This window comes from Perca fluviatilis, chromosome 18, assembly GCF_010015445.1.
Source record: "Perca fluviatilis chromosome 18, GENO_Pfluv_1.0, whole genome shotgun sequence".
Taxonomy (NCBI): Eukaryota; Metazoa; Chordata; class Actinopteri; order Perciformes; family Percidae; genus Perca; species Perca fluviatilis.
In genome coordinates, this window is record NC_053129.1 from 13,552,684 (window position 1) to 13,569,762 (window position 17,079).

The 17,079-nt window shown below is 39.9% G+C and overlaps 1 protein-coding gene across 1 annotated transcript in view; it reads left to right on the forward strand.

The window, feature by feature from the left end:
• Window positions 1-17,079, forward strand: part of atad2b (ATPase family AAA domain containing 2B) — a 74,773-nt gene that overhangs the window by 50,040 nt on the left and 7,654 nt on the right. The window contains 2 exon segments of the mRNA XM_039780953.1: window positions 1,967-2,097; window positions 14,400-14,528. Coding sequence (XP_039636887.1) covers window positions 1,967-2,097; window positions 14,400-14,528 — 260 coding nt within the window.

The following is a 17,079-nucleotide window of genomic DNA, read 5'->3' on the forward strand; positions in this document are numbered from 1 at the left end:
GACTACATTTTTTTGTACAGCCCTATTTCTGATTAGCCTCGTGAGACCGTCCTGATCTCGCGAGCTCCAGTTTTCCACTCGCAGATCAGTCTGGCATCTTGAGATAGAGAAAATTTGGAGCCGTTCCCCAAACAACCGGGCCAATCAGCGTTGGTTTTGAGGCGGGTTTAGGTGGTGATAGACACATGGTTTATCCAATCAGCTAACCAGTATTTTCAGCCAGCAGTAGCCCTAATTCTGTTAGCTGCTCGCTAATGCTTTTTTCTCTTGGATCCTTCTTTTGGAATATGGACCGGGAACCTGAAATGGTGCCTTTTATTCCTAAATTCTCGTTACACAAACAGCAAATATCCTTTACCGACATGTTGCTTGCTTGCTGAGCTAACGAGATATGCTTTGCCTGCAGCAGCAGGGGCTTGTTGTATTTTCATACGCTTCGTATTATTGGTTGATTTGGCCTGTCTATCACCAACATAGGTGATAGACAGATGGTTTATCCAATCAGTTAACCAGTATTTTCGCCCCTTCCCAAAAGTTCTCCAATGGAAAGTTCCCAGATGGATATGCCGAGCAAATGTGAAGCAATCCATCTGGCGGAGTCAGGTTAATTTCTGATATCGTGGTGGCAGAAATTTTGCCATGGTGGGCCAGGCAAAAGAGGAAACGCAGAGTTGATGCTCTGACTGAGTTTGAACTGCACCTGAAGGTGGTTTTTTGATTGAGAAGAGAAAGTGCAAGTTCTCTGTGACTTTTTTGGTGTAATTATTTAACTTGCTAAGTTGATCTTCATAGCATATATGCAAGTAAGCAAGTTAACCCAATCTGTTAATTTTTACACATCCAGTGAGTGCTTTGTCCACCACTTAATTATGACAATAAATTACTTTCTTGATTATCACCCAGCTCCTCTGATTTGCACTCGGTTTAGAGAGGACATGAATAATGCAACATAAGTCATGCACAATATAAAAATGCTATTCCCTGGCTAAAAATGTGTATTTCAATGCAGTGACTCCAGAGGCTTGGAATTATGTGTACCTTTTGTACATGAAATGCCTTTTTGTCTATAAAAGATTCCCAACGATGGCTGGCTTTGCCAAAAACAAACCTCCTTCGCCATGAGCCATTATGCCCTTTTTTATGGTATGTAGTATTTGAGTCCGAGATATGCCATTACGTTGATGTGTTTGATAACGGGCCTGTAGTTTTGCTGTGACGGGTAGAGGCCAGCTGGAAAGCTGAGGTAATGATGCTTGTAGAATACGGAGAAGCCATCATAGGATGGCACGATCAGCCGACAGAACACAACAAACTGCGGCTCCTCAAAATAACGGACAACTCGGCTACTCTGCCCGCACTCTCATTACAAGCTGAGCCAGGCCTTTTGTTTCCATCAAAGCGTTTCTTGAGCATTGTTATAAATGGACAGGAAAGAGGCCAGATGGAGAATTACTTAGTCGTCAGTAATGAATAAATTAAAATGGTACTCATCTGTTATATAGTATGAATAAATAAAGATTATAAATAGGTTCTATCTCCACTTTTGGTCGGAATTGAGTTTTTGACATAATCTGATCCATTAGGTGTTTATTAATGCCTGTGTGGTGTTATTTTTGTAAATAAATATTTTGTCAGTTATTAATAGTAGATTATACTACATAACAGTTTTGCCAGCTGGGATGTAAAAACATTGATGCTCAATATCTCAGAACTACCCTAAACGGAGATAGAACCTTATAATTCTAAGATCACGAATTTGGTCTTGTAGCCATGCTAGTTGGAATTTATTTTCCTTGAAATCCAGTTTGTGCTATTCGGTGGTTCATGACCAACACCAAAGGAGTTCTCAAATTTAGTTCATCCGTTCATTGTGGGTTGTTTTTTATTGCTATCACACTGTATTTATTCTTTATAACCCTCCTTTGTTAATCCTTCTTCCATCAATAATCCATTTGTCTGTGCATAGGAGGTTCCACAGCCAAGACATGCAAGGTGAGCCTGTCAGAGCAGCTGAAGGGATCTGCTGAATGGACAGAGGAAGAGCCACAACCAGTCCCTCCCCATCCTCCCTTAGTGGTTGACCACCAGCGACTTTCGGTAAATATTTTTTAGATATCAGTTATTGTGCCGGTTAGTGGTGTATCGGTACATGAAATTCTCGGTCTGAAGCTATTGTGGTTTTGGGGTCATGGTTTGTAATGTTTTTAGTACAGTATGGAAACTAAAGAAAGCATAGGTGTAAATAATAGTAATGAAGGATGAATTACTTTAAGCTGCTTCAGTGTCAGGGGAACAGTTTATGCTGGTTCACTGTCACACAGTTTGGCTTACAGGGACACTTCAATAGAATGGGGCCATCATTAAAGTTATTTGTAACATCTGTGCCTTTCATACTAGGACACGTGAATGTAAAGTACAGTGTGCCCTCAGTTATTTAAAAGTCATCCATAAAAAATTATATTGTGGCGTGGCAAGAAAATCTGTATTTCAAAGTGGAGGCACTTAAAACCCTTTTTCTAATGTTATGGCGCTAGGGTTGGGTACCGAACCCTGTACTTTACCGGTACCGACCGAATCACGTCGCTATTACAGAGTATTGGTTCACATAAAATCAAACGGTGCCAAATTTCGGTACCCGAGAGCGCATAAGCGCAAGGTTATGTCTCTCTGCATGTTGACGGAGAGCGGAGGTCCAGCGCACGCGCACACGCACACGCACACTAGCACGCGCATGGTGTGGACGGAGCAAACTACATTGGCTCTGCAGTTTTGTTGAAGTCACGGTGAGTCACGGCAATACTGATAAAGCAGTTTCAAGTGTGGTTACAGTTTTTCAAAACTTCACGCAGACACCATTCACTGTGATATGATATTAATGGCGAGGCGAAAGCAGTCGCGGTGCTGTTGATGTTACACTTCCTGTGAGACAAGCAGGCACATCAGTAGTTTCTGTGCCCTGGGGTCTGACTGACAGGCTGAGGTTGTAAGGCAAGGCAACTTTATTTCTACAGCACCTTTCAGCAACAAGGCAATTCAAAGTGCTTTACATGAAACATTAAAGAGCAGTTAAAAATGGTCATGATGAAAATAAAACAGGCTAAAAAAGAATAATATACAAGTACAAGAATAAAAGTTTAATAATTATTAAATGTAATAGGTTGTAGGGATGGGTTTGGGAGGAGAGCGGGAGGGATTTTATTTGTATTTAATTTTTGTCAGTGTAAAATATTCTAAATAAATAACAATGTTCTAAGTAAATAGGATAAATAGGTTTGGAATTATTTTTTACAACTGAAATAATTTTTTTGTAATTACAGAGGGAAAGTACCGAAAAACGTACCGTTTGGTACCGGGAACAGAATTTCAGGTACCGGTATCTGTACTGATATTGGTTCAGATGCGAAAGGTACCCAACCCTATATGTCACTGCCTAGCATCAATTTAGTGGTTTGTGTACATATAGGTGGTTCTTTTCAAGTTTATTTGAATATTAAAATACTCATTGATTTATTTATTTATCCAATATGAACCCTTTTGTCTCATGGCAGGACTGTGTGATAGATGGCAATTTATACTGTATACAAATTCCCTCTCAAATGGTGTTTGTTTTAGACATAGAGATTTTCGACCTGATTGTTGTTCATCTGTTCACTGTCTTGTCAGTTGTCGCTTTGTTAATACAGCTTTTGTTGACATGGTCAGCATTTTATTTTTATTAAAAATGCCCCGAGAAATCTGCATCAAAGCTTAAAGACACTGGCCACAGGGGACCGCATTCACCGTTTGGTTAGAAAAATCATCCTAGCCCCTTACAACCCACCAAGATTTCAGCTTTTTAAAAACCCTGGCGCGTGCCCCATCGCCATCTTGCTTGATTCTACACGCTCATCATTCTAATTCAGACCATGAAGGATGTAACAGCTGGGGTGATTTGTCATTGTGCACTGGCTGTGGATTGGAGATTTAACAGGTACTGTGATCTGTATCAAAGCAATGATCTGGTAACAGGAAGATGAACATTATTAAGGGGAAAACATGGTCACACAAAATGTCCATGGTCATTCATTATGATCGTGATCCCTTTTATGTATTCAGTTAGGAATCGGTGTTGATGTGTAAGACTCAATGAACATTGCAGGAAATTCTAAAACTATTTAAATTTAATAACGAAGCAAAATGAATTAAGTAGCTGCAGACAATCTTGGAGACCCAGAAGTTAGTGTAGCCAAATATTAATACATATTCACTATATGTGATTTCTTAGATGTGAAGTACTAAGGCTATAAAGAGAAGGTAGATATTTTTCAGCAAACTGTCCCACATCCCACCAGTGAGTAAGATGTTGAAATAAAGACTTATTGGTTTCAACAGAGCCAGCTGTGGCAAACTGTCACGTTTTGCAACTGACTAATTAGACTGTGATTATGGAAAAGTGGAGCTATGATCTAAAAATGTTACCAATATGCTTTTGTTTTTGTCTTATGTAAGTTCATACGGGTGCTTGTTTGAATGTCGTTGGCAGCGTGGGTGAAGAGTTTTTTTGAGTGTTTTCTCCTCTCTTCTGTAAAAGAAACTGCTGTTATTCATTTCTATATTCTAGGTTGTTCACTTATTGCTTCCTATGGACTGTTGAATCACTTCTTGTGTACAGACATTAATATGCAAAGCAGCGGATTGAACGAGCCCTTCTGTCCTTGGAATGCTTAGAATGATGCTAAATACGGCACCGACGAACATACTCAGCTTAAGCCTCCTCCATTTGAAGGCTAACCGTTAGTGTTATCTTTAGTGAGCCAGCTGAGGTAGCGCGACCCGTTGTGCCTTTTTCCTGCTGACATACCCTGTCACATGCACTGTATGGTGCTCATCTCATAAACCTTCTGCATTTGGTATTAATTCATCCCTTTGTTACTCAGTTCTTTTTATAGCTTCCAAACATAGAAAAGGTTTAAACAGAATTGGTGTCTGGATAATTAAAAGTCCACCATTATTTGAACGGGGCCTAGAAGGCAGCACTACGTTGAGTTTTTTTTTTTGTGTAGAATGGGAGTTGAGGTGTGGAGGATGGGGGAACTCAATCATGGGTGACCCGCCTTAGGTTTCCTTTAGATCCATAGGTCTGTTCTGGAGCTCATGCTGTCACACTGCCCTTCTCAGATGGATAACTTCTGAGCCTTGTCCCTCCTTTCCATTCACCCTATGCTCATGCCACAGTCTCTCCCTTTTTCATCTTTCAAACATCCATTTTGGATGGAGGGAGCCAATTACAGTCCTAGACCATTTTCACATTTCTCAATCAACAGGTGCTGCTTCTGTGACATTTGAAGGAAACAAGGTTATGACTCAAACATGAGCTTCTCTCTGCCTCACTAGATCTGCCAACTAGTCCCAGTATGTGTTCAAGAAACAGAGAGCACATGAAGCCGCTCCGTCGCTTTCTGCAAAGTCACGCTAGGGTCCCACCTAATACCCCAAGTGTAAATTGGAGCCTCGGCTCAGTGGGCTCCCCTGACAGCACTCCTCACTGATCTGCTGGGGCAGGGGGGGGGGGTGCTTGGTTTTAGCTCGCTATGTGTAGTGTAATTGATGTAAAAGAAGTGATCGTCTGACTTGTGCTGACTTCTTTCCTCCGTGCTTCGAAGTGACATCGGGCTATCAAGCCATTATCTAGTGGCTTTTACCCATGTCCCACGGGGATGGTGGGGTGTACGCGTTTTGTCTTGCCGAACCTGACTCCCGTCTTTCAAACTGATTGACAGGCTTTTCAGTTGGCCTGATCTTACTGCTTCAACTGGTTGCCCCTATGAACGGCCACACGCACGCTAATCTGGGGGTTTATTTGTTAGTAGGGGGAAGGAGGGAGATATCTTAAAGAAACAGATCGTGAAAAGAGGGCACTGTGAATAATTGCTTTTTCATCCCCGGCTTATGGAACAAATTGAATATCCGGTGCACAGGATGAGAGTCGCCATTTAAGCAGATATTTGCTGGCAGGGCTGGGACTGGCAGGCAGCCTGATGTGCATTAGGGCCCGCAGTGAGTGTTGGACTGGTCCTTCTCTCTTCCTTCAGTCGTATTCAATGATTGCAGAGGGCTGATTTATTTCTTACTTTTTACTTGATGGAAGAGGCTCAATCTCTCTGGAATTAAATACCAATAAGAGTGTTATGAGTTTGTTCACAGACCCTACACCCGAAGCCTGTAGGACAGAGATTTTTATTATTATTCTTCCTCTTCTTATTATTATTATTATTATTTCAGTATTCGTGTCCTGCCTTTCAGAGCCATGGCACAGTTATTTGCTCTGATTCACTTAGTAAAATCAAGTTCTGTTATTGCCAGTTTCACTGAAATGATGCTTGATGATGTCTGGATCAAAATGAATTCTTCAGCATGAATAAATAGGTCCCAAGGCTGGCTTCTCTAACTACTCCAAAATGTGTCTTATTGCTAGTGGTTTTCTTTCATCAATAATCAGTCACTTGTCCACAGATGGACTGGAAGATGTGTTGCTGGTGATTACAGATGAGAATTCAGTAACAAGAAATCCAATTTGGGCGAGCAATTTTTCCTTCATGTTAGCAAGAACACACAGATTATCGTCTGCTCTGCTGTTTTCTTTAGCAGCTGCCTACAAGGAGCTAGTGTTCACGGTTGCTAGTTGCTGGCACAGTATGGAGTCTTTTGGCTTGATGCTTAGCTATTACAGCATGTCAGGATTTCCTGTTTTAGAAAATCCTGTCAACAGAAATTGCCCTATTTCAGTTTGTCATCTTCCTTCATTTTTAGTACTAATAACAGTGGGGGGGGCCCTCTGGCGAAGTAGCCATGCCATATGTCTGTTGAAAAGAGAACCGTTTAATAGTGCTGGACCAGCGTTTGATTGTCAATAAAAATAGATAGCGCTTGAAGTAGTTCTTTTATTTTCATTCATTCCCACTGATGGCCTAGACAGTGTGGCTATTTGCATGTAATTGCGCTTCCAAAGCTGTGCCTCTTGGCCATGCGTGTAAGGGCCAGTAGTGTCAGTAGCTCACACAACATAAACATACCGGTCTCTTGCATTTTCTTCATATTCTGTAGTAGTTTTGCCCTCTTGCCAAGCCTTTCGTGTGGTTTACTATGCCCTCCTCACACCTGATGCAGCCCACTTAACCCTTGGCTTATATAAACTAATGGTTTAGATTGTGTGGGATTTTGTACTATGATTAGTTATACAGTGTATAAAGATGGATTTTTTTTTAAATGCTTGGCTTTGATTTTGTCAACCCTGGTAAGTATAACGTCCGACAGTATTGGTCTACCACTGGAAGCAAAATCACAGGATACTATTTAGGTTGATGGAAACACTCTGTAGCAGCTGGAGAGAATATATTACTATTAGGGTGCTATAACATTTCTTAGTTAATAGCCAAGGTGGGAATCTAAATCAGGGTAAGATAAAAGCAAAGTGGATGTAGTATTTGAAATATTATCTAACAAACATTACTGTCTGTCCAGTTAGTGTCTTACATTTGCCTTCAATTACCAATTAAACCACAAATTGATAATGAATATAAAAGTAGGTTCATGTTAACTGGTTTTGTTAAAGCCCAATCACCCGACTGCTTAAAATCCCTTGATGACAGAAATGTACTGCAGAGCTTTAAGCAGCAGGGCTTATTTAGATTCCAGTTTTTTCCAGGCTGTGCATGTTTGTATATTCTGAAAACATATTCTCATGATGCATAAGATGAAATGCTTTGTGCTTGGTCAGCATGTTTAACACCCTTCCCTCTCCAGTACATAAAACACACTCTTTGCAATACACACGGAAAGGACATTGCATCGACTAAGTTTCTTTTCCCTTGACGTTTACCCTAAGTTTAACCATAGCTGGTCGATAACTCGTCCTTTCCGTAACCTTAACCTAATCCTAATGTATCTATATTCATTTTCTGACTGGTTTTGCCACTCGGGGGGATTTATTTAGAAAACATCAAGTTGTTTTGCAGGGGTATGTTTGGGGTTATTTTGTGTAAAGTCAGTCCTGCAAGTTCTCTTCTCCTTTTTTATTACCTGGTGATATTGGATATGGGGTTCAGTGTCCTTGGGCAAGACACTGCACACACATTTACCATTGGTGTGTAAATGTGTGTGAATGTTTATCTGATGAACAGGTAGCACCTTTCATGGCAGCCTCGGTGTCAGGCCACAGTGTATGAATGTGTGTAAATGGTTCCTGTTCTATGTAAAAGCACTTTGAGTAGTCATTAAGACTAGAAAAGCGCTGTATAAATACAGTTCATTTACATTTACTTACCAATTCTACCCTTTGGCTTCTTTTACTTATCAGTTTTATTGAATAGAATCCTTATTCTTTACAACTTTTTCGCCTCAAAACTTGAGATCGAAAAGGAGTCAAGTTAGCAGTTGCTTCATTATTTTATTTTACGTTTCACATTATTCCTACCTTGACCTTGCGTGGCAATCAGTGGGGAATAGTGAAAGATTAGTGACAATTACTTTCTGATTGGACAGTGGGGCAAAATCGGACAGTGATGCGTTAATTTTGCCAAAGTTATAACTTAATAAAATAAAATCACATTGCTGACACAGTTGCATTGTGCAATGATGGCAGAGCAGGATTTATCTCAAACGTAGACCAGAGTGTATCGAGACCAAGTCAAGACCAAGACTTTGAGGGGTTGAGACTGAGTCAAGACCAAGACCAAGGCAGGGCAGGAGACCACGACCTAGACCAGACCAGTGCCAGACAGCCAGAGCTTCTCCTGTCTCCCACATTCACTTTCTTGGGAGTGTGTGTTAAATTTGTTAACGGTAACAAATTTCTAATTAGAAATTAGTCAACTTATTGGTTGCATTTGAAGCAGGAAGTTTTACATCCAATCACAGAAATGATGGTAACACATACAATTAGACAATGCAGAGGAAGTTTAGTGATATCCCTACAGTTGTGGTCTTGACTGGTCTTGAAATAAAATCCAGAGTCCTCTTTATCCAAGTCGATTCCGAGAGGAGACCGAGACCTTCAAAAAGTGGTCTTGAGACCAGTCTTAAGACCAAGATCGATCTCGAGTACTACAACACTGGCATTGAAGAAGTGTGGCAGTGAGATTTTGCATACATTCAACATTTTGTGATACATATTGACAAATTGTAAAATAATGATATGGTTGGAATATCAATGTCCCAGCGCTTAAGTCAAGAGAGCTTGGACTCGTTTAGGAACTCCTGTTGGAGTCCATTAAACCCAGGATTTATTATTTTAGTATTATATATTTAGTATATAATATAGTTAGTATTTTTTATTTATTATTCCCAAATATTTATTGTGATATAGGCTATACAAATAACTTGACTGGTCCTGTATTTTACATCCTCAGGCCAGTGCTTAAGTAGTTTGTTGAAATGAATCTTGCTCCCTAGTATAGCCTGACCGATACTGGACTTTTGAGTCTGATGCCGATATCAACATATTTATATAGATCCGATTAGTAATGCGTAAGCTGATAGTACCGTATACAAGCAATCTTAATATCGGTCCCTTTACTTTTAGTTTTTGTATGTACTATGACAAAGATATGTACGGAGCGAGACATTTTACAGTTGAAATATAAACTTCTAGCTTTTCTCCCTTGTCCATAGTTGAGAAGAAACTAAATATAAGAAGTGTTCAGGAAAGCCACTACGTTATAAGCTACGTTATAGCCTCGTCCTGGTTTTAGTTTCTACCCAGGCCAAGAAAGTAGCCTTGAATCTCTAAGCTCTACATCGATTTAACACAACTCTGTTATTGATCTGTGCCCCGAAGTGAAGATGGTAACCGTTTTTATTTCTTATGCATTTATATCTTTTTGTTTTATGTATTTGGACTGACTGTGTCTCAGAGGTGCTGTTACTGGCAAATTAACGGTTTTGATAATGTGAATGACTGAGTCACTATTTAAACCTAGTGACATGTAGGTTTGGTGTGACATGGATATCAAAATACACTGAGATCCTAATTTACATACATCTTGATTCAAAAACATCAAAATAATTTTTATTAGGCCACATAATAAAATCGTAAGTAAACGAGTAATACCATCCTTAAGCAATGTCAGTGGATTAGGTTTATTAATATATTAAATCATGTAGTTTAAAATAGATATTGCACAAAAGACCCACTGCATAATATTATGTACCTTTACCTCCTCTATACTGAAACAAGAGGCGAGGAAATGGCTGCGAATTTGCCAGTGACGTGATGTTCAAAGTAAAGCCAACCAGCCATTTTAGATGAGTTGTCAACCCCAGCAGGGATTTCATATGCCCAGCCCAAAGGGATGGCCATTTCATTTTATTGTGTTGAGACCATGGTAATATGATTTGTCATGATCGTCCCTGACCTTTTTTATAATACTATCTATATTGCATTACTTGTATGAGCGAGTGCCCTGTATACCACATTGTTTGCCTCTGCAACTAGAATCATTTATTTTATTATTTTACAAATCACTGTCCACTAGTGCCAAATCCACACTCTGCCCTGATTCATGGTAACAAGCAAACCAAAATCATTTATAGTTTTTATTTTTTTTAAATTTTTTTTAACAAATGTTGGAGAACAGAGTGTCGGTTCAAATCCTTGTTTTGTTTTTTTCCCCCCCACACTGCCTGCTAACCCTTTTCTCTCACTCACTACTGAGGATGAATCGTCACACACTTGCACGCACACACGCACACACCCCTAGTGAAGCTTCCTTCAGTGATCAAAAGGGAAGTTCCTCCACTGTATCACAGTTAGCTCCAGTCTGCATGTGTGACTGTTTACCGGTTGTTTGTTTGAAAACGTAAAGCACAATTATATTACCATCAACATTTTGTGATAGAACATTAGACTGGGGGTGTTTTCACCGAGACGTTTTACTAATTATGTTTAAAGAGCAACTCGACACCAATGGAAAATCTTGTTTTTGCTATCTGCCAGTGGTTGAAATTGCCACATTTATCCAATTATTATGTGTTATGTAACACACAGACTCCATGGAGACCGATGTAGAAGTTCATTTACCTTGCCATAACAAATCAAGGCACAGGGCCCGGATTTAAGAATCTTGTGTCAGTAGACTAGCATATACTGTATAGTTTGAAAAATGTATGAGGCTAGACCCCGTGGTGGTTTGATTATCTCCCTGTGATCCTAACCTGGCCTGGAGGGTCGAGGAAAATGAGAAATATGGGCCCGCCTGTGCAGGGGGCTTGTTGGTGTGACTAGAATTGACATGTCATGTGGTTCATAGGCCAGGGGTTAAATATCAAAGCTGCAACACGGTGTAATGAAGTGTGTTCTTGCCCGGTTTCTAGCCTGAAATCCAGTCGCATGAATCCCTACTTGTTTGCTCCACTTGTATTTTCTCACTATTTCTAAGAATTTAGTGTGTTGTCATTTTTATTTTGGTAAATGCAATTTATATAGTGCAATTGTCCAGTTTTTTCTGCACAAATTATGAGACGTGAGCATAAAACCAGTATTAATTAGTCATTGTGTTATAATAAAACCGGGAAATTAACACCTGCAAAAAACTCTTTACGAACAAATCATCTTTCACAAGGAGAATTTTGGTCCTAATATAATTCCATATACCATTTTTCTGCTTTGTTCCCTTAAGCCACTGTCATTCCAATCCCCCATAGCTCCATCTATGGTCTTAAGAAACGTGGGGAAAGATAGGGATGTGAGTAAAGAAAGGGATGTGAGTAAAGCTAGGGATGTGAGTAAAGAAAGGGATGTGAGTAAAGATGGAGAGGGCGAAGATGCAACAGGGAGTTTAGAGGGGGGGTGAGGTTAAATGGTCCATGTCAGTAGCAGTCTTTAACGCATGGGATTACTGCCCTTTTGTGTGCAGTGAGCTCACTCAATCACTGAGTCTGTGTAAGACACACACTCACCATTTACCCCAAACTGTCACAGGCATCCTGATCAAGCTGACAGAGGCTGCGAAGTACACTGCTGCAATCAGCTGGCTAACCGTAAAGAGGACAATACATTGAGGGGATGAAAGCGAGAGGGTACAAGGAAGGAAATACACCAACAAGAAAAGACAAATCCATTGGAAGAAAAGGCGGAAAAGTGTTGGTTGGAGAAGACGTGAGGAGAGCCTCTATAAAACATTGAAATGCACTATAAAGGAGAGAAGGTGAACTTTGAGTAGTGAAATGCACTTAAAGCTAGGGATGGGGAACATAATGAAAAATGGAAAGAAATGCAGTGGGAGTCGGATGAAAGGAATGTCGGAGAAGTGTCTTCCAGAGACTTTTACATTATTGTGCATATGTGAGATGGGTTGTAATGATGCTAATTAAAGCTTTTATGCATGTGTTGTTAAAATAGGCATCTCACCGTGATGTGCTCCATTTGGTCCCCTTTATGAGCTCTTGTGGCTGGGTTGAAACCAGAGAGCTTCCTTGACTTTTAGAACAGAGTTACTGTAACAAAATTGCAGAAAGAATCCAATAAAACATGTTCAATTTAGAGCAGCGGACAGCGCCTTTGGAAGGCAGCTGTGATGATCATTATCACTTTGGATGAATTCTGAATATTAGAGAAAGTCTTAGTGTTCTTAGCCTCTGTATGCACACTTTATTTGTCAAGGGGCGTACAGTTATTAGATTGGCCAGATGGAGGATTTGATGTCAAAGGCATATTACCGGTGAATCCTCCTCCACTGCCAGATTAAGTTGTGGAACTGTGAATATTTGAAAGGTATTATCTACTCAATTACAAGTCATGTTTCCAGGCTATTGAGTTTGGTGTGATAAGCACCTACTGGAAGTCAAATTAGAACAGGATGGAAAATGAAGCAATGCAAGAGAGATTTGAAAAGTTTTCTTTTTTCTCCTTAATTACTGGGTTTAAACTTAAGTTAATCTACTATTCAAAAACTACTGTTCTTAAAACGGTTATGTAGTTATTGGCATCATAAATGTTTTTTTTTTTTTTTTTTTTTTTAAAGCAGTGGAGAGAAGTTTTTATTTATTTATCGCCTTCAGAGTGTCTAATCCTGTAACAGGTGTCATTTCTCACTCGTACTACTGTTGTGCTCAGTGTGCAGCAGAATGATCTTTTACAGCGTTGTAATGGCTTTCTGTTGATGCAAATAAAAGTCTAAAGCAAGAAAACACTCAACAAAGCAGGCCTCTGACAAGCACTAACAATCTCCCATGTCGCCAATTATTTTTACTGTCAGCATTGTGTTGGGGAGATGAAAGAATAGTTATGCAACAGTAGCCACAGTTTGGCCATATGCTCGTCCTTGGAGACTTTCTGGCACCCATCGTCGGTGCAGCCTAAACACATTTTGGTAGCCACGCATAAAGCTAATACATTGAACACCTTGACATGGCAGTGTGGACGTTGTATCCATAATGTTTTTGCCGTCCCATTTTAAGGGATTATTTTGAAGGTTCATTATATTTCAGTTGAGAGCTTTGGGGAACCAGCTGAACGGTCATGGTGCATCCAAATTCACTTCTCTGTAACTCCATCAGAAGTGTTTGTGCTGAAAGTGCACTAACAAAGTGAAGTATTGCTCTCAAAGTCAAATTTGTGATTATGAGTTAAGCGTATCTTGGGATTAAGTTTCTACTGAAGTATTTGTTGAAGTGAAGCCGAAGTCTTGATCCGTTACTTTAATCAAGACGACTGTTCTGTCATTTAAGCAGATGGGAATACAGTGATTAATACAATGCTAACCTTTTTGCCTCTGTAATATTTCTTTTTTGCCCACTGTAATCATCTCTCAGACGTTCCATTGATGAGAGGCTTTGACAAACATCCACGTCTTATTAATCTTGACATTGCCTTAGTTTTATGTGTTTAACACATGGTCGCTGTCTCACACACGCGCACGCGCAAGAGCGTGCCATTTCATTTCTGTTGGGGTTTGTTTGCCTTGTGTCAGTGATGGTAACTTTAATTATTGTGCCTTTTGCTGTCTCAGTCCATGCATTCCGATGAGCCCTGTGTTTAAACAGACGCACCCATACACACACTCAGACTTTGGCTTGAGTAAAATGGGAGAAACGGGTCAATTAGAAGGGCCTTTGACTGTCAAGAATGTTTTAATTAAAGCAGCGCTGGAATGTAAACTTGTTTCTAATTATGATTAGCCTTAATTAGCGGTCACTCTCATCTTAATTGCTTTTGAATAGAGCTGCCCTCCAAATGCTTCATCTCCATGCACCAACATCAGTGCTTAGCTTGTGTGACCAGTTATTCAGCACTGTGTGCCAACCGGTTTCATTAGTTTCTCCATACACACGTTTATGGATTAGAAATAATGTGTAAGACATTTAAATATATAGGTCTTTCCTACTTTATCTGTAATGTATTTGTTCTCTTTCCCCCCCCTCAGGCTCTCCTGGATATGGTGGTGAAGAAGAGTGAGGGCTACAGTGTGGAGCAGCTGGAGAGACTGTACTCCCTCCTCAGCCAGTGTATCTACCAGCACCGCAGAGAGTACGAAAAGACCCAGCTACTGGAGGTCAGAATTGAACGCACATTCGGTCTTAACAATTAATTGATTCATTCACATAATTGATAATGAAAATATAGTTAGTTAGTTAGTTGCAGCCCTATTCGAGACATTGTTACCTGGTTCCAAACCTCTCATCTTTTTACTACACAATGGTCTCCCCCTCTTGTTACCAGCTAACCAGCAAGAACATTTAAGCATTTTAAGAGAATAGGTGAACATGGCAAATTTAGTTGTAAGTGAATAATGTGAGACACTCTGTTGCGGCTGTCTAACGAGGGACATCTTTTGTGTGCAGTACTACTTTGCGCTGCAGATTTGACACCATGCAAGAAAAACAACTCAGTCCAAGTAACTAGCTTCATGATGCCAAGTCACATGTTGCCCCTTTGACAGTGACTGGTAACATTTATTGAAGTAATAACATTCCTGGGGGTGGGGGGGGGGAATTATATCTGAGTGAGAAGAAGTCTCCCGTGCACAGCATGTCTTTGGGGAGGTTAGATATAGACATCCACACACACTGAGACAGGCTGAAATGGGGAACAGCGTCTGGAAGTGACATCGTGACAAACCACAGCTAAGTGCAGCTTATGGAGGATAGATACTCACAATGAAAGAGGAGCTGAGCAGTATCATGGTATAAAGCAGTAGCAGGGTTGAAATTAATGATTTATTTTGTATTAGTATTCCTTTTGCTCCAGATCTAGACAATGACAGACAAATGTAAACGATTGGGTTCAGTAAAGAAAAGTGAGTCCAGAACCTTGCGTATATTCCATACAATGAAGCCAAATGAATTCAGACTTCAGGGAAGAATTACTCTTTCAGATGGTATTCTGTGTTCAATAACCTGAATGAGATTTCAAATTTTTTCTTACTGATACAATTAAGCCCATATGACACGAGGAGTTATTAGAGGTGCACGGATTACAACTTTCTAGGCCGATTTTTCATTGAGTTTAAACTCAATCGATTCCGATTTCATATTTTCTAACTACTTTACAGCACACACAAATATTTATTTTCTATCTTTTCTTTAATAGTACATTTTGCATAGAACATAGAAAATGTTTTGAATAGATAATCGATATATATAAAACCAACATTAAAAAACGTAGTAATCTTCCCCCAGCGTTTAGTTTGTTGCTAAACTGTGTGTAAAATGACCGGCCATTTTACGTTTTTAATGTTGGTTTTGAGCGGTATGCATCCCCACTAACCTGAAAAGCGTTTCAACTAGGGCTACAGCTATCAATTCATTTTGTAATCGATTAATCTAGCACTTTATCGATCAATTAATCGATTAATTGGATTATTTTTTTGTTTTGTTTTTAAACAACCAAAATTAGGCCTATATGTAAATATGAGTTATACTCAACCTATTTTCATTTATATATTTGATTATAATGTTACACAGCTCTGTTATACTTACTATATTAGATCGTTGATCAGATGTTTTCTGTTGAGATGCTAAAGCACTGACGTCGCGCTATTATCGTGGTAAGCTAGTTTGATTTTACAGTAGACTCACTGTACAGAGTTTGTTTTAATTACGTTTGAACTGATTCCAAACTTTGGAATTCCAAACTCTTAGCCCCTCGCTATTTACGCTCTGGCATGTGTCGCCAGCAGTAGACTGAGCCGCGTCTGGTGTGCGACAGTAATAATGCTCCGTGCGGAAACACCGTCCGTCAGCGATACAACGTTGGGAACATTGATTTAACGAAGCTTTGAGGCAAGTCATTTTACATCGAGGGTCGAATCGAATTATTCGAGTTATTCGAGGAATCGTTTCAGCCCTAGTTTCAACCGTAACGTTAATACAGCGTGGCAGAGGAATACAGTGTTTTTTTTTTTTTTTTTTACTTTAAACACAGCGTCTCTTGCAGCAGGGTGTGAGAGGCAGAGGGACCGTCACCACAGCGTTCGCCTACGTTAGCTTCTTGTCTCATCTGGGGTCTGATAAACAGAGTGCCCAACGCTATTTTCCGATAAGGGACCCGCGTGAGTGCAGTTTTCATGTTCCACTTGTTCAGGTTCAGCCTCAGAGGGCTGACCGTTGGCCTGAGATCAGTAGAGCAGACTGCTCTGCAGAACGGTTTGTAATTACGACTTTATGACATTTCATAAACGGCTGATTGAGCGGCGGTGCGCTGATGTTGCGCAACGTTAATCATGCGGCGCCCGAGTGCATTTGACTGGCATACAATCTGCATATGTCAGACTGACCTGCCGGTCATGGCTGATCACGTGAAAAATCGGCCAATTCCAGTCACCGGCCGGTCAATCGGTGCATCTCTAGTTAATATACATGTGCGTGCCCTTTTTTTTTTTTATTTGATTTATTTTATTTGTTTGTTTTTTTATAAATTTCTTATTACTGTAGCAAAATGGCAAATATTGTAGCGATCAAAGTCATAAAATGTAAAATCATTCAAAGTGTGTTTTTTCTTTTTCTTTCATTCATTCCTAGTCTCTTTAGTAAATACAACAACCAATATAGAAAATGCAACAAACATGTCTTGCATACTGTGAGTAAAGGTCACCAAAAAGACCC